The sequence below is a fragment of the Anabrus simplex genome, chromosome 1 (genome assembly GCF_040414725.1).
Source record: "Anabrus simplex isolate iqAnaSimp1 chromosome 1, ASM4041472v1, whole genome shotgun sequence".
In the NCBI taxonomy this organism is placed as follows: Eukaryota; Metazoa; Arthropoda; class Insecta; order Orthoptera; family Tettigoniidae; genus Anabrus; species Anabrus simplex.
Window position 1 is genome coordinate 1,082,515,362 of NC_090265.1, and position 23,390 is coordinate 1,082,538,751.

At 38.7% G+C, this 23,390-nt stretch overlaps 1 protein-coding gene across 4 annotated transcripts in view; it reads right to left on the reverse strand.

Moving 5' to 3' along the window:
- Positions 1-23,390, reverse strand: part of put (activin A receptor type 2 punt) — a 317,293-nt gene that overhangs the window by 212,405 nt on the left and 81,498 nt on the right. For all 4 annotated transcript variants that reach the window (XR_010858587.2, XM_067137221.2, XM_067137220.2 and 1 more), the window contains exon 4: positions 3,357-3,487. Coding sequence is in view for 3 of the 4 variants with exons in the window: in XM_067137221.2 (XP_066993322.1) it covers positions 3,357-3,487 (131 nt within the window). In the remaining variant the exon portion in view is untranslated. The remainder of the gene's footprint in view (positions 1-3,356; positions 3,488-23,390) is intronic.

Sequence of the window (23,390 nt, forward strand, 5' to 3'; positions counted from 1 at the left end):
AAGTGGATGGGACAAATGGCGCTGTCCGCTGTCTGTAGTTCTTGGTGTCCACTTAAATGAGGCCAATTTAACACGTCTTATGTAAAATAAAATCAGTTCCGAGGGAAATTGTCCGTATAGGCAGGTGTCCGCTGAATAAGGGTGTCCGTTAGGACAGGTTCGACTGTATTATTGACAAAAAAAGGTGAAATTGTGAACATGAAAGTTTTGAGAGTACTACTGCTTAAAAATGAGCAGTTTTGGATACAGTTATAAACTTTGCACATCCATGGTTGCTACAAGAGTAATTTCAGAAATGGAAGAGACAGGAATATCCTTCACCTTATGTGCATCATCTTTCTCCTGGAAGTACACAATGTAATCCTCTTGCTGTAGGTTCCTTTCTTCAAATGCTACATGTGTAGCACTAATCCCTTCGGAGCTTGAATATTATTTTTTTATTCGTGATTTTGTTACGTTTAACTGTGGTCTATTAGATACCATTCAGTAGTGAATACAAAGAACTTTAATAGCGAAGTTTCCTAAAGTCAAAAAGTAGTAACTCCACTTATTCCATGGAATATTTCGTCACTGACAAGAAAAGAAATTGAGTTGGTAAAGTATAATTTGCAGATATTGGAAATTAGACAGACTAAAAAGAAAGGTAATGGGGATATTCAGCTAGAAAAAGGAGATACTCTGAAGTATTCTGGAATAAGCAGATATCAGAGCACCAAAGAAGGGGTTGGTATTTTCCTAAATGAAGCAATGAGCACTAAACTAACATTCTGGGACGTTGTAAGCTCCAGAATTATAATAGACATTTAAACGAATGAATCTCATGGATCCAGATACACTAAGTAGCCAAAAGTCACGGGAAGACACTGAATGTGATGCTAATAACGAGTTGTTTCTCCACAAGCCCTCAAAATGGCAGCAATACGGCAAGGCATCGACTCTACAAGGTGTTGGAATTGTTCTGGAGGAATCTGGACCCACACATCTTGCACTGCTACCCACAATTGGTCTTGTGTAGATGGTGCAGGGTCCATGAAGCGTATACCAGCATCGACAGCATCCCATAAATGCTCAACTGGATTAAGATCGAGGGATCTGGAGGGCCAATCCATCTTCATAACTTCACTGGAGTGCTCCTCCAACGACCTGGATGCCACCACAGAGCGGTGACATGGCGCATTGTCCTGTTGAAACATAGCATCTCCATCAGGGAACTCTAGGGCCAGAAAGGGATGCAGATGGTCTGAAAGAATGCCCACATAATGTGCACCTGTCAGCACTCCCTGCAGCCGGACAAAGGGACCTAATTGCGACTAAGAGAATGCTGCCCGGACCAGAACTGAGCCACCTCCCGCCTGGACACAACTTTGTTGACACGCAAGATCCATAGCTTCATGGGACATACGCCACTTTGATACAACTGGAACTGGGATTCATCAGACCATACCACAAGCTGCCACTGTTCCATGGTCCATTGCTAATGTTCGTGGGCCTATGCACATCATTGAGCTCTGTGTCAAAGTATCAGCAAAGGGTGCAGTTGCCTCCTTACAGTCCTGGTAGAAATGGGTTTCTGACTCCCAACATTCAACTGGAGGTGATCTGACTCACAGTACCCCACCGAGTGCCCAGTATGGTTCGGCGGAGGCGATGTGATGACCGTTTGTTAAACACCTGTGGTCTTCCCGTGCGGTGGTTTACGCGGCTGGTAACATTCTCTCTGCGATATTGAAGATCCACCCTTGACACTGTTAACCTCAAAAAACCCAAATTCGCATATAATCTCCGCAATGCTATGACCCATGCACTGATGATCATCCCATGTTCATAGTCGGTTAACTTGCGAACTGTTGCCATCTTCACGACACTGGTGTCTGTGATAGAATGCTCAGCTAAGCTTCAGCTAGTCGCAATGCTCAGGGGTCATACATAGCACATTTTCTAATTGGACACCCCCTTCCATGACTTTTGGCCACTCAGTGTAAGTCTGAGTTACCTTTGCTTACTCTGAAATGCTACGGTCTAAAAAACATATGGGGAAACTTTCCTATTCTGTATTCATTGTTCATGAAATATCAAGAGTTTTGCCACTCATGGTACCTTTGCTCTAATGCAAGTGAATACGGCATTGTAGAACCAGAGACATTAGAATGGAAAGAATGGGATAGGTTATTTATCACCACTGGTGTCAAACTACCAACCAGTACCTATCATTTCTTTCCTAATGAAAATCATCTTTTTCCTGAGCAATGATTGTAACCCTCTCCATTTTGTTACTTATTCTGACAAAACAATCTTCAGTAAATAATACATTTTTCCACTTCTGGGCACATCTTCATCTAGATAATCATTGTTACATACAGTATATGCATTAAATTGTTCAGGTAAGGAAATACAATAAAATACATATGCAGAGGAAATAGACTGACAGTAGCAACTTACTAGGCAGTTACAGTCAGTATGTATAGAGGACTAGACACAAAAGAACCATACATATCACGAATTTTCAATTGCAGCTGTCATCAGTGGAGGATAGAGAAAAAATTGTGGAAATCACTGTTGGTAAGTAGATGTGGCTGGGAGCAAAGGGAGGGTTGGGGAGAGATATGTGAGACAAGAAAATGGAAAAAGGAGCTGTTTTCCTATGTTAAAGCCCTTGGCCTGAGCAACTTCAGAATCTGTCAGGGCAAGGGTGGGAAGATTCAAGTAAATGTTAAAGTATTTTAATAGTGTATCATTCCTCAAACATGTATGGTTGAACCAGGAGTGATAGGAAAACCAATGCTAGGAGTTTTGCTGATACTGCAGTGGCTGAATATTTGTCAACTTTGAGGGCATAGAAGATAGCAGATTATGACCACAGTGCAGGCAAGACAACCTCGCACTGGGCACAACATGATGATGATGATGATGATGATGATGATGATGATGATGATGATGATGATGATGCAGATGAAAGTGGTGTTATGTAGTGTACATGTAGACAGTGCAGTTTCTACAGTGGTAGTGATCACAGGGGAAAGGGCCAGAAGGAGGTGGAAATATATGGGGTTCACAGCACATGAGAATGTTTCTGGAGTTTGGTGAAGGCCAATGTCCAGAAAAGTGAGAGAAGTGAGGGAGGTTTGACAAGTAAACAGACACTACTTAGAGTTGAGGCAGTGAAGGTAGTTTGGGGCATGGTGCCACAGCAGAAAGATATCAACAATGAACCTCCACCAAATTAGGGGGCTGGGGAGGCTTAGAAGCAATGATATAACTCATATGCCATATGAACTAAATAGGACTAATATAAATTAGTATAAATAATCATAAATTTGTTCATAAAATTATGAAAGAGATATTTTTAATAGATGTACCTCATTGAAATATGCAAGTTTCCGTTGACGATACAGCCAATACAAAACAGCCACCAAACAAGCTATCACAAAGCAAGGCACCAAGGTGTATAGTAGCAACTTGAAAACATTGTGACTGTCACTTGGGTGAGCTGGAACAAGATATACACATACACACGATATACAGAGAAAGACAACACTTAACAGGAGAAACAGATGAAGATAGATCTTATGAATGTAACTTCAACTGCATTACAGTTTTTCTTGAATGCACATTTTGAATCTGAAAATGCATGATATAATCAATTACAGTATAAATTTGAGGTTTGGAGCCCCATGTAAAATTTAAACTACTAAACTTCCTTAAACAAAACCTTGATTCTCCTTCAAAACATTAAAATTTTCCCTACAAACAAAAACTTCACTGATATTAAATTTTCTCACGGACAATAGCAGAGTAAAATACATCCACAGTAGCTAGTTCATAATGCCTTTTTTGTTCTATTTTTCTTTACGTCGCACCAACAGAGATAGGTCTTATGGCAACGATGGGATAGGAAAGATTTAGGAATGGAAAGGAAGCGTCCTGGTGTGAAAATGGGAGACCACAGAAAACCATCTTCAGGGCTGCTGACAGTGGGGTTTGAATCCATTATCTCCCGGATGCAAGCTCACAGCTGCGCGCCCCTAACTGCACAGCCAACTCACCCGGTAGTTCATAATGCCTAACCACAGAAAAATACCTTGCAAATCACTTAATGGGCCCCATCAGTGCACAAGCCTATACTGTTTTTCCTTCTTGTATTTCCATATACGCATGTAATTCAATGTTATCTCATGCTGATGATGAAAGCCATCACTTCATAAAAATTCTGTTTCATAAACAAAAAATTGCATAGTGTAAAAAAATAAAAGTGATATCATACTATCTGATAAGTACTTCCAGAGTTATCTGTCCTATCATATCATATGCTTAATTTTGGTTTGAAGTATGAAATATACACAATGTTAGAATTCTCTCAAAATGTTGACTTGTAGTAGTATCTTGGGATATCTCTGTAAAGAGGTGAATATTGAAATTAATTATAACCTGATAGAGAGTATTACATCCTCACACCTCAGTCATCAGCCCCATGCACAAGAGAATATGAAAACCAACAACTGGTGATACTGATGGGTATGTAGACTTTTGAGTTGTTTCACGACATAATCACCACCAGAATTGAGGCACTTGTCATATCGTGGATCAACTTTTGTATGCCGGGGTCGAAGAAGTCTGCCGTTTGGGAGAGAACATGTGACATTCGTCTTCAGCTCTTTGTCCATGTGAAAATTCCTGTCTTGTCAGCAAAGACAGGAATTTCTTGAGGTGCAAGAAAAGATGAAAGTCACTGGAAGCAAGATCAGGGCTGTAAGGTGGGTGATCAAACACATCTCAGCCGAACTCCCGCAGAACAGTTGTTGAATGCCGAGCCATATGTGGATGAGCATTGCCATGGATCAGCACAACACCTGCACTGAGCATTCCACGGCTCTTGTTTCAAATGGCTCATCGCAATTTCCAAAAAAACTTTATCACAGACCAAAACTCACAAGCAGTGGGAGAAAGAATACAAGCCGCCATTTAGAGCCACTGCTAGCTGCGCTACTGACACCAGGCAAGACTTTTCTGGCCAGTATATGATTGCTCCATCATAGATCTGTTGCACATGCTCATATTTCCTGGCTAAATACATTTACTTTACAAGAAAAGAAATAAAGAAAATTTTTGGATGGCCTATGTATTATTATTTCTATTTTACTTTACGTCGCACTGACACAGGTAGGTCTTATGGCAACAATGGCACAGGAAAGGCCTAGGAATGGGAAGGAAGCGGCTGAGGTCTTAATTAAAGTACAGCCCCAGCATTTGCCTGGTGTGAAAATGGGAAACCACGGAAAACCATCTTCAGGGATGCCGACAGTGGGGTTCGAACCCACTCTCTCCCGGATGCGAGCTCACAGCTGCACGCTCCTAACCGCACGGCCAACTCGCCCAGGGTGTATTATTATTATTATTATTATTATTATTATTATTATTATTATTATTATTATTATTATTATTATTATATTTCCCCAAGGAGGTTAGTGACTGATGGCAGCATCACTTCTAACGTTTCATAATAATGCTCACTGTTGATGCACCCATTAACAATTCTCAACTCCCCAATGCCTTCAGATGAAATGCAGCCCCATAACATAATCCCTTCTCCACCCTGTTGGATGATGGAATGCAGGCAAGAACTTCTCCGTCTTTGCGTCAAACTCTTTCTTCTCTTCAGAAATAACCCGGAAAAAAAATTAATCTGAAGCAACATGTCCCCATGTACAGCAAAACTAGCATGGTTTAGTACAAATTTGAAGACGTAAAGGGCATCAGAGAAGTGATTTACAGAAATTAAGAGCGATTTTCTTTCTCATGAATTCCTTTCCTTTATTCCTCATAATTAAAAAATCAACCCACTCTTACAATGACACACAATTTTTATAATTATTTTCATGCCATGGCCCAAGTAGCTACATTTTGAATACATCTATATACAAGATTTCGTTTACTGTAACAGATCAAGAGTTAAAGGCTAAGGGTTTTTGGATATGAGACCAAAAGTTACAAATGCACATAAATAATTAATGGATAAACATAGAGACTTCCGGTTTCCACTAAAAGGCTCCATTTTCGAAGCCTGGATGCGAGGATTAAACTTGATGGCTTAACTACTTAGAAAGAACTAGTAAAGTGTGCCCATCACTGCTACGCTATTAAAACTGCTTCACTCTCAGCAATGTTGCAGGTTATCACCAATAATTACAAGCTCTCTCTCTTTGTCTGCAATCAGCCACCAACAGGACTTACTTTCACAATCTGTTGTTGATAGAACAAAAAATTCTAAAATTAAATTTTGCTCATAAAGTCGAGTACATTTTCTTGGTAAAACCAATATTAACTGTAAAAAGGTAAAATAGTTTTAGCCATTCTTTAACTTTACACTTCCAGTCAAATCAACAACTATGAAACATATGCATCTGAAAAATCATAATTTGATACACTGTGAATACATAGTTTGGTTGAAACATGTCCAGGCATCATGACAATTTACTTGAAATGGATACCGACATAAATTTTGTGAAAATGCTTAACCCATGGATGTGTGATCATAGCAACCTTATTTACTGGTTTATAGGAGGAACAAATTTAATAATAATAATAATGTTATTTGTTTCACGTCCCACTAACTACTTTTTAAGGTCTTCGGAGACGCCGAGGTGCCGGAATTTAGTCCCGCAGGAGTTCTTTTACGTGCCAGTAAATATACCGGCACGGGGCTGTCGTATTTGAGCACCTTCAAATACCACCGGACTGAGCCAGGATCGAACCCGCCAAGTTGGGGTTAGAAGGCCAGCGCCTTAACCGTCTGAGCCACTCAGCCCGGCGGAACAAATTTAAAAGGTGAGAGAATAATACATATTTTTCTAAAAACAACTTAATATGGCATAATTGTACACTACCATAAAAGTTATACAGATTTCAAATCTCTAAATGGCATAAAAGGTATAATGGAACATTCAGTCTCACTGATAATCATACAAAAATACAGTAACAATGATTAAAAACTAGAAATAAAACATAGGAAAGCAAATCATAAGAAAATACAATAACAATGATTAAAAACTGGAAATAAAACATAGGAAAGCAAATCAGTAAAAAATGCTGATTCTTTTAAGTCTAAGAAAAGTAATCTATAAATAGTACTGTATATAAAATAAAGAGTTTTGTCTGTACATTGCTCAGAATTTAAAAAGGATGGTATTTCTGTATTGGTCGTGTCCACATTAACAAGGAAATGCACTTTTTAATTTTCCATAATTTCTGTATGTATGTATGTACGTACGTACACGCACCACGAGAAAACGGCTGTAGAGAATTTAATGAAAATCGGTATACGAAGTTGGAGAATAAGTTGCTAAAATCTAGGCCACGAATAATTTTATTTACGCTGAGAAAAATGGTAGTTCAGGGGAAAAGCCTAAAATGTAATTCTCAATTATTATTATTATTTTTCTTTTTTGCTAGTTGCTTTACGTTGCACCGACACAGATAGGTCTTATGGTGACGATGGGATAGGGAAGGGCTAGGTGTTGGAAGGAAGCGGCCGTGGCCTTAATTAAGGTACAGCCCCAGCATTTGCCTGGTGTGAAAATGGGAAACCATCTTCAGGGCTGCCGGCAGTGGGATTAGAACCCACTATCTCCTGGATGGAAGCTCAGCTGCGCGCCCCTAACCGCACGGATAACTCGCCCGGTATTTATGTTATTAGTAACCCTTTCTTAACGAAAATCGATATGCAGTCGGGGAAGAAGTTGCTACAATCTAGGCCATAAATAATTTTATTCACACTGAGTGAAATGGTAGTTTAGGGGAAGGCCTAAAATTTAATTCTCAAATATATTTATGTTATTAGTGGTCTATCGATAAACACTACATAAATAATCCTAGTATTATATTTCTGATCATTTATGTCGTATACATTTTTACTGTACCGTAGCGGCTATGATCACAGAGATATTCATGAATTCGGATTTTTGTTACTAAGTCCATATCAGTGCCGAGTCATGAGTAAATGGGTAAACAGAATTTAATGAAAATCGGTATGTAAAATCGGAGAATACGGAACTACAGCCTACGCTATAAATAATTTATAAGACACCCTAATATCACAGAATCGAAAGAAATGTAAATAAAAAGGCCTGCAATATTGAAAGTTCATAAAATTGATCATCAATAACATTACACTGACCAGTGATTGTTGTGATGTGCTTTGTGTCTTTTGTTGCCACTCATCTCCGATAGATAGGATTACTGCTGTGTACAGAGTATTTTTTTAAATCTGCTTTACGTCACGACACAGATAAGTCTTATGGCGACGATGGAAAGGGCTAGGGGTTTGAAAAATGGGAAACCACGGAATACCATCCTCAGGGCTGTCGACAGTGGGGTTCGAATCCACTATCTCCCGGATGCAACCTCACAGCTGCGTGCCCCTAACCACACGGCCAACTCGCCCAGTCGTACCGAGTGTAATAGCCTGCCTGAATATTGCCGGAAAGTAGCTGGGGAGTTAGATAACTTTCTTCTTTAGCATGCTATTCCTCTGGTTCATAAATTTTCTGATACTACTGGTACGGAACACACTGGTTGATCATAGCATTCAAGCTATTCAATCCCTACTCTGAGGCACTGATTAGAATGAGCAGTGTGCATATTTAACGGAACGGTGGCAGAGGAGTATTCACGGCTGTCTGCGGCCTGGTCATTCCAGCTCTGGAACTTTGGACGGTTAGATTGGCGCCGTAGTACTGTTCGTTAAAAGTGAAAAAATGTGCGGTTTTCATTTGATCGAGTATTTTATATGATAACATTGCTTTTAATATCTGCATTGCTACTGACGTTTTTGTAATGTTAACTTCAGTTAGGAAAGCCACAAAGAGAGCCTGAGAATCCCATAGTGAAACACAGGTACATCAGCTAGTCTATTGAATATAACCAACATATACTCCTATTTTTTTTTTTATTTCGTATGGCTATTTCTAGCCAACTGCAGCTCTTGTAAGGCAGACCCTCCGATGAGGGTGGGCGGCATCTGCCATGTGTAGGTAACTGCGTGTTATTGTGGTGGAGGATAGTGTTGTGTGTGGTGTGTGAGTTGCAGGGATGTTGAGGACAGCACAAACACCCACCCCCCGGGCCACTGGAATTAACCAATGAAGGTTAAAATCCCCGAAACGGCCGGGAATCGAACCCGGGACCCCCTGAACCGAAGGCCAGTACACTGACCATTCAGCCAACGAGTAACATATACCCCTAACATGTATATAAATCCATTCAATTTCATTACTTAAAAGAGAGTTTCTTTCTCAAGGCCACGGGTTTACAAACTTTGCCTCGTGTCGGCACCCATTCACACCACTTGATTCTAAACGGCACCCATCAAGAAACATTACTCTTAAGAAGCGAATAGCAATAACAAAAAATAAGAATTACAAATTAACTGTCAATTATTTTAGAATATTTAGTATTTTTAATGTATTAAACATCATTAGAAGGCACAAGACACTGTATCAATAATAGCATACCACTGCATTATTGTTATTTATTTCATGGCTTTCATTGGACTACTTTAGTCAATTTTATAAGAAGGATTTTTTAGTTTTCTGTCAATCCAGTACTTTTCCATTCTCTCGGATCTTAACTTTCATTCTTCGTCTGAAATCACCCATACGATTGTCCTACAGTTAATCTTATTTTGTAGTCTGGTTTGTCTGAGAGTTTCTTGATTTTGTCTATTTCGGTTTTTAAATCTTCTATTGTAATTTGTAGCTCCCTCATATCTTCCTTATTTCTGTAATCCATCCAATGTTGCTCTTATTGTTCCATAATTTGTCAATAATTCTCCTGATGATCCTGTTTTCTGATGTCCTGAGCAGATGTCCAAAGGATGAAATTCATTTCTTCCTGATTCCGCTCATTATCAGTTCCATTCCCTTGTAGAATGTTTCATTACAAGCTAGTCTCCAGTGTCCATTTTTATGGTAGCTTTTGTTTAGTGTTCTTCCCGAAAATTTTAGTCAGCCAGGTGGCAGGAGTGCGTTGCCGGGTAAGAAATACTATGTAAAAAATGAATATGATACAATTTCAATTGATTCCTCTAAGGACATTAACAAATAAACATTAACTGCAAATTTGAACTATTTCAGTGTTACTATCATGAATAAGACATAACAGAGTATCTTGAACTTAAGTGTTCTACTGCTCGTTCATAATCTTGTAACACCGGGTTTACCACTCGGTTGCTGTGGAGTGCCATACGAGTGTGCGACATCATGCAAAATTGAGTGATCGCATGAAATTCCATACTAATCCAGGCACCGCTTGCGCACACTAAGTGATGGTCGAACTAAACATTTAAACTCCGAAGTAACTGATGCAATTACCAGGTGTATGCATAAGTCTTTTCTGGTTTCAATAAGACATGGCACCAGCGAACAGTATGCAGCGTATGTTAAACATATACGTTAGTTTGTTCATCTGACATTAACCTACCAACATACACAAGATGAGTCTGCCAAACACTAGCATCTTGTGTTGTATCATTCAGTGATCATATCAAAGTTTGTGCCTGAAAAAGAACATTTGCGGCACGCATTGCTTTTCTTATTTAATCAAAAGAAAAAGGCTGTGCAAAGTCATTGTTTTCTGGTAGAAACATATGGTAAACAAGCTCAGTCAATTAAAACATGTGAGTGACAGTTTCAACAATTTAAACGGCAAGAAGACTATGCTCTGTGTCTGGTGGGACCAATGCGGTATTGTGTATTACGAACTCTTGAAGGAAATTCTAAGTTCCCATGGAGGGAATTAGATATTTTTCCACCAATAGAGCATATCAAAAATCAGATCAAAAATTAGATGTATGGCTTTTCAGGCGTTTGCTCTATTAACCGGCGTTTCATCTTAGGTCTGACACTAGACTCTTCAGAGTGGGATATGTCAGACCCTACCCACTGACGCTGGGGTGTATGCAGGTGAACTTATCAGAAGCCTATTTAACAGGCACAGTCTGAAAACTGCATACGGGAGATAAAACTCCACAATGGAATTAATGCCCGCCTAGCAATTCCGAATGGAAATTCTAGTGTCAGACCTAAGATGAAACGCTGGTTAATAGAGCAAACGCCTGAAAAGCCATAGATCTAATTTATCTGATTTTTGATATGCTCTATTGGTGGAAAATATATCATATTCCCTCCATGGGAACTTAGAATTTCCATTCGGAATTGCTAGGCGGGCATTAATTCCATTGTGGAGTTTTATCTCCCGTATGCAGTTATCAGACTGTGCCTGTTAAATAGGCTTCTGATAAGTTCACCTGCATACACCCCAGCATCAGTGGGTAGGGTCTGACACATCCCACTCTGAAAAGTCTAGTGTTAGACCTAAGACGAAACGCTGGTTAATAGAGCAAACGCCTGAAAAGCCATACATCTAATTTTTGATCTGAACTCTTGAAGCACGGCGAAACCGTTAATGCACAACGCTATCGCCAACAAATGATTAATTGAAATGATTTAATGATTTTGTTACATGACAATGGGCAGTCTCACACAGCAAAACCAATGAAAGACACCTCGAAATCGCTTGGATGGGACATCCTTCCACACCTGCCGTACTCCCCGATCTGGCACTATGTGACTATCACCTCTTCACATCAAAGGGCCACGCGCTCGCAGAGCAGCACTTCAACAATTTCGGGGAAGTTGGAAAATGGTTTGCCGTAAAAGATAAGCAGTTTTTCTAGCACGGTATTCATAACTTATGTGAAAGATGGGTGAAGTGTGTAGAAGCCAATGGTCAATATTTTGAATAAACAAAAAATGAATTTCCCTTGATAATTACGTGTTTTCTTTACTGCAAAAACCAGCAAAAACTTATGCATAAACCTGGTATACTGACAATAATGAAGATTTATCATTTAAATAAACAGTTTTGCAGTATTTACACAGTTCAAAAAAATTAGGGGAACATGTTTTGTAACGTCTGGTATGTGAACATTAATTTGGTAGATGGGGTTCCAATGGTCGTGCAGCATACCTTGAGATCTTAGCTACTCAAGGTATGTCAAATTGAAGTTATACTCTATCCTAAAAAGTTCAATCAATCACTACTGATCTGCATTTAGGGCAGTCGCCCAAGTGGCAGATTGCCTATCTGTTGTTTTCCTAGCCTTTTCTTAAATGATTGCAAAGAAATTGGAAATTTATTGAACATCTCCCTTGGTAAGTTATTCCAATCCCTAACTCCCCTTCCTATAAACGAATATTTGCCCCAATTTGTCCTCTTGAATTCTAACTTTATCTTCATATTGTGATCTTTCCTACTTTTAAAGACACCATCCAAACTTATTCGTCTACTGATGTCCTCCCACGCTATCTCTCCACTGACAGCTCGGAACATACCACTTTTGGAAATTATAAGTTCCCATGGAGGGAATTAGATATTTTTCCACCAACAGAGCATATCACACATACCATGTAGTCGAGCAGCTCGTCTCCTTTCTCCCAAGTCTTCCCAGCCCAAACTTTGCAACATTTTTGTAACGCTACTCTTTTGCCGGAAATCGCCCAGAACAAATCGAGCTGCTTTTCTTTGGATTTTTTCCAGTTCCTGGATCAAGTAATCCTGGTAAGGGTCCCATACACTTGAAGCATACTCAAGTTGAGATCTCACCAGAGACAAATATGTTATTAAACAGTATAAGAGAGAATAATGAAATAAAGATGAAAATTCTTCCATTATGACTAGTTGGTCCAATAAGGGTTTTGAATTCATTATGAAGGGTATGGGTGATTGAAAATCAGGTAATAGAAATTCGTGACGGAATTAATCAGTAAAGTAGGGGAAGTATTAGAAGTCCAAGGAATGTTCTTAATCAATTGAGTGATAAATTTATAACACTAGATGTGGAATCAAAAACTGAGAAGATATTATTTATCATTTTCAAATTATAGATTTTGTATTTAGTAAAGATTTATTAATTGGTATGGGAATATTATAATTAAAAATATAATAGTTTATGACTGCAAATAAGATCAGGGTAGTTGAGAATATAAAGAATAAAAATAGTCAATTTATAGGTATTATCTGAGGAAGAAAGAAATATTAAATTTTTAATTTAGTATGATGTACTAATGTTATATATTAACTAATTTCTTCATCGGAGGTAGGTGTTAATTACTATAAAATGGTTTAAGAGACCAGTACTTACTTTCAGTCATCTGATGATGAGTTTATCATATTAATGATTCACTTAATGAGTTGATATTAAATCTTTCGATTAGAATAGGTATGAATCTATTGTTGGACCCACAGATTTCTGAACACTGACCGTAAAATAAATCGGGTCGGTTTATATATTTTTTTTAAAAGTGTCTGGTTTAGTCGACCTGGGGTGGCATCAACTTTTACACCTAAAGCTGGGACAGTTCAAGAATGAAGAACATCGGCAGCAGTTACTAGTATTCGAATAAGTGTATTTATAGGGAGGATAGTTCGATCATCAGCATCTAATAACCGAAAACTGTATGTGGGTATTTCGTTGTAAGGGAGTATTTGAGTCAAATTCATAAGGGGTGGTAAAATCTGTATATTCATAGCTTCAATATCATTGATGTCTGACAGTTTTTACTGTAATAAGTGGATCTATAGCCTGACTCGTTGGCTGAATGGACAGCGTACTGGCCTTTGGTTCAAAGGGTCCCGGGTTCGATTCCCGGCTGGGTCGGGGATTTTAACCTTCATTGGTTAATTCCAATGGCCCGGGGGCTGGGTGTTTGTGCTGTCCCCAACATCCCTGCAACTCACACACCACACATAACACTATCCTCCACCACAATAACACGCAGTTACCTACACATGGCAGATGCCGCCCACCCTCATCGGAGGGTCTGCCTTACAAAGGCTGCACTCGGGTAGAAATAGCCACACGAAATTAAAAAGTGGATCTATAGATTCATCAAGGAGATACAGAAGTCAGAGAGATGGTAGAGCAATAAAAATGAGTGAAATGAGTAACAGCGGGTAAAATTGTTCAAATTACTTCAATTTTTTGTCCTTCAAGTAGATAACGATGTGTAAATTTATATTAACTATTTACTTTATATTTATTATATTTCAGCCAGTATGCTCTTCAAAATCTTGCATATAGAAATTAGCGAGCAACTGGAGCCAATGGCAAACACTGTCCATTTGTTCATATATATTGTACAATGAAAACTGAAATATGTGGTGGTGAGGACAAGGTGAAACAGATTAACAGCACCAGAAAATATTTTATCCAATAGAGACAACGTGTCCATGATTGGAACCCTAGTGAACAGAGAGACAACATCAAAATTAACTAGAATATCACCAAGAGAGACATGCAGATTGGATAAAATGCCAATAAACTACGATGAATTCCTGATGGATGTCCCAATACCTAAGTACGGCTTGAGAAGTTTTCCAAGGTACTTGGCTAGGTTGTATGTAGGGCCATCTGTACTACTGACAATAGGTCTAAGGGGAACTCAGTCTTTAAGGATCGTAGGAAGACCATAACGACTCAGAACTGCGGAAGCCTGCAGTCACAAACCACGAGAAAAGTAACTCTGAAAAAAAGCTAGCTTTAAGAAGAGACGCTGTTTTCCAATCAATGGAGTTGGTAGGATCACTCTTCAGTACCTTATGGGTGGGATCACTGAGAAGTTCCTCAATCTTGTTATTATAGTCAACGTTCATAACCACAGTAGCACTGCCTTTATCAGCTTTCAACGCAACCAAGTCCTTATTCATTTTTAGCTGTTTAAAAGCATACTGCTCTTTGAAAGTAAGGTCAGGATGAGAAGGTTTGAAATGTCTGATAATGTTGGAGGTTTCAAGACAAATCTCCTCAGCGATACGATCCTGGTACAGGCTTTAAAGAAGCCTCAACACCAGATGATCTCAGTCAGAAGCTTAAGAGGTGAAATCACGAAATTTAATCCCTTCTCGAGAACAGACATAGGAGGAGTATCCAAATTAGACCTATTGTCAATGGTATAGGTTCCCCTACATACAACCTAGCCATATACCTTGGAGAACTTCTCAAGCCGCACATAGGTAATGGGGGCATCCATCAGGAATTCATCGGAGTTTATTGGCATTTTATCCAATCTACATATCTCTCCTGGTGATATTCTAGTCAGTTTTGATGTGTCTCTGTTCACTAGGATTCCAATCATGGACACCTTGTCTCTACTGGATAAAATATTTCCTGGTGACATTGTTAATCTGTTTCATCTTGTTCTCACCACCACATATTTCAGTTTTCATGGTACAATATATGAACAAATGGATGGTGTTGCCATTGGATCACTACTGACTCCAGTTGCTCGCTAATTTCTATATGCAAAATTTTGAAGAGCGCTGTCTTCAACCTTGAACGCTCAAACCTCCCATCTGGTTGAGATATGTTTAAGACACATTTGTTATCTGGCCCTACGGTGATCATGAATTATCCATATTTTTGGATCACTTGAACAGCATACATCCTAACATTAAAATTACCACGCAGACTGAACGCAGAGGATGTTTGCCATTCTTGAATGTTTCGGTTTCTAGGAGATACGATGGAACTTTAGGTCATTCGGTTTACCGTAAACCCACCCATACTAACACAGTAGATATCTTCATGGGTCCTCTCATCACCATCCTTGCCAAAAGCATGCTGTGTTTAACACCCTTCTGTCGAATAAGGAAAGTTTGTGAGAAGGATAAATTAAACGGTGAACTTGAGTTCATAACTAAAACATTTCTGAGCAATGGCTACTCAAGGGAACAGATTGATGAAATGCTACATCCTAAGCAAAAAGACAGATTGTTGCTTGATTCACATCCTTTGAGCCTGGCCTTCATGAAATACTTACAATCTTTCACGGATAGGATTGGTAATATTCTCAGAAGGCACAATATCAGGACAATTTTTAAGCTTAATATCACCATAGGCAATTGCTTGCGATCTGTTAATGATCCTATTGGTTTAAACTGTGCTGGAATATATATGATTCCTTGTATCTGTGGATCAGTTTATGCTGGCTAAACATGTAGGAGCCGTGCGGTTAGAGGCGCGCAGCTGTGAGCTTGCTTCCAGGAGATAGTGGGTTCGAATCCCACTGCCGGCAGCCCTGAAGACGGTTTTCCATGGTTTCCCATTTTCACACCAGGTAAATGCTGGGGCTGTACCTTAATTAAGGCCACGGCCGCTTCCTTCCAACTCCTACGCCTTTCCTATCCCATCATCGCCATAAACCTATCTGTGTCGGTGCGATGTAAAGCCACTAGCAAAAAAAAAAAAAAAAAAAAAAAAAACGTAGGAAGGTAGCAACGAGGGTTAAAGAACATCGCAGGCACTTGCGTCTTTGCCAGCCGGAAAAGTCTGCTGTGGCAGCACATTCCATATGTAATGACCATCAAATAATTTTTTATGCAACTTCTGTCATTTATAAAGAGAAACATTTTATACCTAGATTCATTGCTGAGGCAATAAAAATTATTGCTGAACACCCAAATAATTTTAACTGAGGTAAGGGCTATATAATGAGAAGATCATGACTACCCTCCATAGTTAACTCATCAACACCTTTCTCCTTGACTCTGGAGGCCCTGGAATGAACTATATTTCTAACAAGGTCTCTCTATCTTGAGTCTAGTTACTATGGAGTGATAGTTGCCAATACGTTACTTGTTATTGCTCTGAAGACGGTCCGGGTCACAGGATCGAAACGCGTCAGCAGATTATAAGCATTACGTGACCTAATATCCCCAAATTATTATTATAATGTTAACTCAGTATGTCATTCTGCATGTTCAAATAACACAGAGGACTAAAATTTTTCCTCTTTCAATTGATATTACGATTAGTTAAATTATGTATTAATCTTTATACAATATGTAGCTGAAGATGTTCCATATATAGGACAAAACATGTATTACTAGTTTACATCCTAGTGATTTATTTCACAGAATATATATGAGTTGCCAAGATGCAAAGAGCCAAAAAATGAAAACTGAGTTTTGTTTTTTGAATAGTGATCTGATATGAATTACAGTTATTAAATGTGAAAGGGAAAAGAGTCCTTTTTCTTATGCTCTTTTTCAGCATGTTGTATCAACTTGTTTCTTATTTTGAGGACTATTTTATCAACGAGCTTCTATCATAGCCATTATTAAATGCTATAGGATATATACTGTATACATTATTTCTTTTCTGTAATTTTTGTTGGATAATGGTTTGGACATGTAAAGAGGATGGAGGAGAAAAGAATACCAAAACAGATGATGAAGTTCGAGGAAAAAACAGCAAGAGGGAGACCTAGTACAACATGGATCGATTGAATAAAGAGGAGTGTACGAGGAAGAAACCTGGACTGGGAAAAAAATGATGGAAGAGGAAAGGAGGAATAAGAGTGGAAGGTGGAGAAGCGAATACAGTAGAATCCCTATTTAACGTTTTTACAGAGACCTGATATTTTCAACCTTAAATGGGGGCTTACCTTGAAACGAGGTTTCAGTAAAAAGCACAAATTTTCTAGCCTGCATTAACATAAATTGTACCATCATATATTTTATTTACACAGTGACAATAATAAAACAAGGAGATATCTACCCTACACACTGTACTGTAGTTACGGTCTGTGCTTCATTTTGACAATTTTTTGTCGAAATTGTAATATTATTTACACAGTGACAGCAATAAAACAAGGAGATATCTACCCTACACACAGTACTGTAGTTACAGTTTGAGCTTCACTTTGACAGATTTTTGTCGGTGAATGCAAAACCACTTCGGTTTAAGGTTCATCTAACGTTATACATGATTTTCCATAAGAGTCGGGAAAGATACCAAACTGGCACAAGAACACATTAAAATTGGTATGAAACAGCAATCGGCTTGTTTAAACATTTTTGCGAATGTTTTCCAAGCAGTGGCTTACACATTATCACATATTTTATAATTCCAATAGTCTAAACACGCAATTCAGTTTCATTCTTAAAATTTGTAATAGCATCACTACAAAGGCTTGTGACAAACATTTCCATTTTCTTATATCAAACGGCGTTACCTAACCTAGGTTTATCATGCATGTATTATGAAAACATATTTCAAGCTCCATGTAGAATAATGATAACATTTTCACTATAAATTTACATGGGAACAGCCTTTCTGAAATTTAACAACACGCGAAAGTACTATCCTCTTAAATTAGTTACGCACACCACTGTATCTTGAGAAGGAGAAGTACCACATTCTTATTTCAGTGCATAATATTAAAATTGTCCGCCTCTGTGGTGTAGTGGTTAGTGTGATTAGCTGCCACCCCCGGAGGTCCGGGTTCAATTCCCAGCTCTGCCACAAAATTTGAAAAGTGGTACGAGGGCTGGAACGGGGTCCACTCAGCCTCGGGAGGTCAACTGAGTAGAGGTGGGTTCGATTCCCACCTCAGCCATCCTGGAAGTGGTTTTCCGTGGTTTCCCACTTCTCCTCCAGGCGAATGCCGGGATGGTACCTAACTTAAGGCCACGGCCGCTTCCTTCCCTCTTCCTTGCCTATCCCTTCCAATCTTCCCATCCCTCCACAAGGCCCCTGTTCAGCATAACAGGTGAGGCCGCCTGGACGAGGTACTTGTCATTCTCCCCAGTTGTATCCCCGACCAAGAGTCTGAAGCTCCACGACACTGCCCTTGAGGCGGTAGAGGTGGGATCCCTCGCTGAGTCCGAGGGAAAAGCCGAACCTGGAGGGTAAACAGATGATGATGATGATGATGAATATTAAAATTAAGCAATCGTTCAGTTCAGCCTTTATTTTGAAGGAGTTAACAACTGCTGTCATTGCACGTGTTGCGAAAACATACCGATGTTTGTTTATACCAGTCGGAGTTGTGAGTACATGAGCAGTCTCGCTCAAGATTGACTCGCTCGCGCACAGCGAGGAAATGATACGGAAGATTATTGATCGCATATAATATAAACGCTGGAGTAGTGTATGAATGTTGATAACGGATAAAAACTAAAACACTTGAATTTGCCCGTAATAATGGTTTTTTGTTTTCTGCTATTTGCTTTACGTCGCACCGATACAGATAGGTCTTATGGTGACGATGGGATAGGATAGGGTTAGGAATGGGAAGGAAGCGGCCTGGTGTGAAAATGGGAAACCACGGAAAAAGATGCAAGATCACAGCTGTGCGCCCCTAACCGCACGGCCAACTCGCCCGATAATAACGGATGAATTAATAAAAGGTTTCTCATTGGAACCAAAGGATACTGTGCAGATTAATAAAGGAATTTTCGAAGGTTGTAAGAACATTGTCATTAAAACGGAGGTTCTCTTCTACTACAGCAGCCTCGGTTGGATGTGTATCCAAGTCCGACATCTCACTTTAGTCCTAAGTGCCCAGGCTCTAAATTCCTCTTCTGTCTTGAATCATCCTTAGCATGCTTATGACGTCTTTTTCATAGGTTCTTAATCTCCCATAACCAAAACTAATAGAAATAAACATTTGAGAATTTTAACATTTCCTTAATGCTAAACGCGGGTTTTGCCCTATTGTGAATTATGTTGCATCGAATATAAAATTGCATTGCTCTCATGGAATGAAAATGAAATGGCGTAGAGCTTTTAGTGCCGGGAGTGTCCGAGGACATGTTCAGCTCGCCAGGTACAGGTCTATAGATTCACAATTAAGTATTTATTTTCCACCTAGTCGATACAATGATTGCTTAAGGCAATTTTTAATGGTCAAAAGTGGTACATGTTTCGTATATTATCAACATCTTCAGCCACATAACACTGTTTAGATGAAAAATGTATAAAATTGACAAAGTAATGCTTTAGAGGAGGTGTCCTTAAAATTAAGATAAGATTGACAAGGTTTTGTTTTAATCTTGTCAATCTTATGTTAATTTTAAGGACACTTCCTCTAAAGCATTACTTTGTCAATTTTATACATTTTTCATCTAAACAGTGTTATGTGGCTGAAGATGTTGATAATATACGAAACATGTACCACTTTTGACCATTAAAAATTGCCTTAAGCAATCATTGTATCGACCATGTGGAAAATAAATACTTAATTGTGAATCTATTGAAGTGCGATACGGACCATGAAGCTGATTTTATGTAAGGTACAGGTCTTTCGATTTGACACCGTAGGCGACCTGCGCATCGCAACGAGAATGAAATGACGATGAAGACAACATATACACCCAACCCCCGTGCCAGCGAAATTAACCAATGATGGTTAAAATTCCTGACCCTGCCGGGAATCGAACCCGGACGCTCTTATGAAATAATTTTCAGGACTGGAAATTTCTTCCCTTAAATGTGGGTTTACGCTAAATCGAAGTCACGCAAAATCGGGGTGCCCCGACCCGGTACGAGATGGATAAGGGGAGATGAGGAGGAAGAGGAGGAGGAGGAGGAATGGGATATTAGTTGCCCTATAGATCATGCTGTAAAAGGCAGCCCTTTATGAGCACCAGGATGAAGGGAATACTGCTTGATGACTCTTCGAGTTAGTTTCCTGAAACTGTCAAAGGCAAGATCATTATTGTTTCTCATGATTTTTAGGGTTCAGAAAATTTAGGGATTTGTTGATTTCTGATTCTACAATGAATTTTATGTGGGGATTTAGGAAATTAAGTTGCTCCAGTACGGTTCAACTATTTGATAGATAACGAAAATATCGTGAATGTATCTTGCCCTATAAAAGAGCCCATTATTATTAATGATTTTTTCTTTTTCCAAGTGACCTACGTAGATTTACGCTAAAATGCCTGAGGCTGGTGCCCCCACTGGGAGTCCCTTCTGTTGTTAAAAGTAAAATAATTGTTATTGAAGACAAAAGTTAGAATATTATTTTGAAAATTCTTCTATTTCTAATCTGCTGAGATTACTGTATTTGTTTAAATTGTTAATAATTAAGCTGACTTGTTCATTTGTAGGAATACTAGAATACATACTGGAAATGTCAACGCAATATAAGGTATGACAGGGCAGTAATTTAAGTTTTTTAGAAATGTTACTGAATTCTATTGAGATTTTAACTGAAGTTCTTTTTAAAAAATTATAGATTTGTTAAGACTTTGCGAATGAATTGAGAAGTTCTACAAGATGGGTTCTTTTTTTTTTTTTCTGAAATTGAAGATCGGTCTAATGGGAATTCCATCTTTGAGGAATTTAAGCTAAGCTTTTGCTCTGAGAGCCTAGGGTACATGTTTATTAATTTAGAAATTTTATGTGCGTTGAAAAGAAAGGATAAATTCTTCACTACAGGTGAACCTGACATATGTATATCAAGGGAAAGAGAAAAAAACTACTTGTAACTCAGAATTACTTAGAAACCAGATTTACACAATAATCACATATTTACTGAAAAACCAATGGAATAGACCTACATGTGTAAATCTTTGCAAATAATAAATACATTAAGACAGAAAATATTATTTTGAACTTGGTCCAGCCTTAAAGAAATCAGATAGTTTGGCCTGTTTCTCGTTTCTTACATTAAGAGTAAAAAAACCTCCTTTTACAAACTAAGTAATGAATTCAAAGCATTTTCACTACAACTTTTCGCACTGAAGTACCGCCTACACACATCGATTGCACTTAACTACTCAGTTCAGGTGTTTCAAGATTCAAGTCGTTATCTCCATCTCCATCACTGTCACTATCGCTTGTAGCTGGTCCATCACCACCGCGTTGTTGGCTTACATCAGCAATAATCTGTTCATTCGGTTGTTCTCCATATACAGCCAGATTATCATAGAAATGCACAAAAGTAGCGAATTCTACACCCTCCGATAGCGTTAGCTCATTGCCAGAGGAAACTTCGTCCCCATAAACATCATTAGAGCCAGCTTCTTCTAGTGAGACACCAGCTTTGTGGAAACAGTTGCCGATTGTGGAGGATGACACCTGTTTCCAGGCAGCCAAAATAAAGTCCATGGAGAGAGGTTCATTTCCTGCACCACTCTGTGTTATTAAATGTTGAACCAGCATTTTCCTATAAAGCACTTTGAAATTTGCATTGATGCCCAACCGGTACAGTTCGGAGGGAAAAATTCCACTCGGACATTCCCCAGAACGATTTAAGGTGGATGTGCTGCACATCGATCCATAAGAAGAAGGATCATCTTCTGTTTCTTTTTCATTTTAATGTCCAGTTTTTTCAACCACTGTTCCATTAGAAGCATAGTCATCCAAGAATTCCTGTTGGATTCATATTCCGTAGGTTTTGTTTTCGCACCCTTAAAACACCTCGGATTCTTCGATTTTCCTATCACAAGTGGAGGAAGTTTGTCAGATCCATCTGCATTGGTGGCGGGAAGTACTGTTGCACGAATTTTACTTTTCTTCTCTCCATGGCATGAGTCACCTTTTTCAGCTAATGTTTTAATAGGAGCAAGAGTGTAGAATAGGCCAGTCTCATAACAATTATAAATGTTTGGAGGATTATAATCGCTTACGATACCCGGCAGAACCTCTTCTTTCCAGTGTAGCAGGAGCGAGATAGCGAAGGAGACTCGTTCAGTTGAATTTGTTAAGCCACCAGTAAGTAAGGGTCAACCATGTCACTCGACGAAACACTTTGTGTTCTGTTTCAGCGCCGAAACCCGACCGCTCTACTTCCGCCTACGCTGACAAATATAAAATTTCATAAATACAGTAGTTTATTTTTTAAAAAACACGTGCCCATTACAATTACGCAAAACTCAGTTATATTTCACTGACACTTAATACGTATAAACGGATTACGTACAAATAAGGTTTGATTAACACGCTTTTAAATTACATTTTGCCGGTACCTGAAGGAAATTACGTACAAATACAAATTACGCAGAACAGAGTTACGTATAAAGCAGGTTCAGCTGTAATAGTTTCATTCTTTTTTAAATATTGTTGGTGGGATCCTTTTTTTATTTTTAGTTATTGTCTGAAAAAGTTCTGTTTTTTATATAATCTTTTTTTTGTCAGAACAGTAGGAATACTTAGCAAAATTCAATGTCTCCCCAGAATACTCACTACTTTCTGTTGGAAAGTGATATTTCCTAACCATAAATCATGGTTCGATATGTTTAATGCTCTGATCTTTGACCTGAAATTTTCTCAGTGTATATTCTTCATCTATTTCTTCCTTAAAGCTTTATATTCAAAGAATTTAAAAATTGAAGTATCTTTAATAGTATAATTTAATCTACAACCTGGTACGCATAATAGACCAATTTTGGAAAATGTGACAGCCGTTACAGCACCACAGACACTATTACCGTATTTCACGGCATAATCGTCGCACTTTTTATACCAAAATTTTCGAAAAAAAATTGTAGGGTGCGACCATTATACGATGAATATTTAATACCAGTATTTGTATTACTCAAAAAAT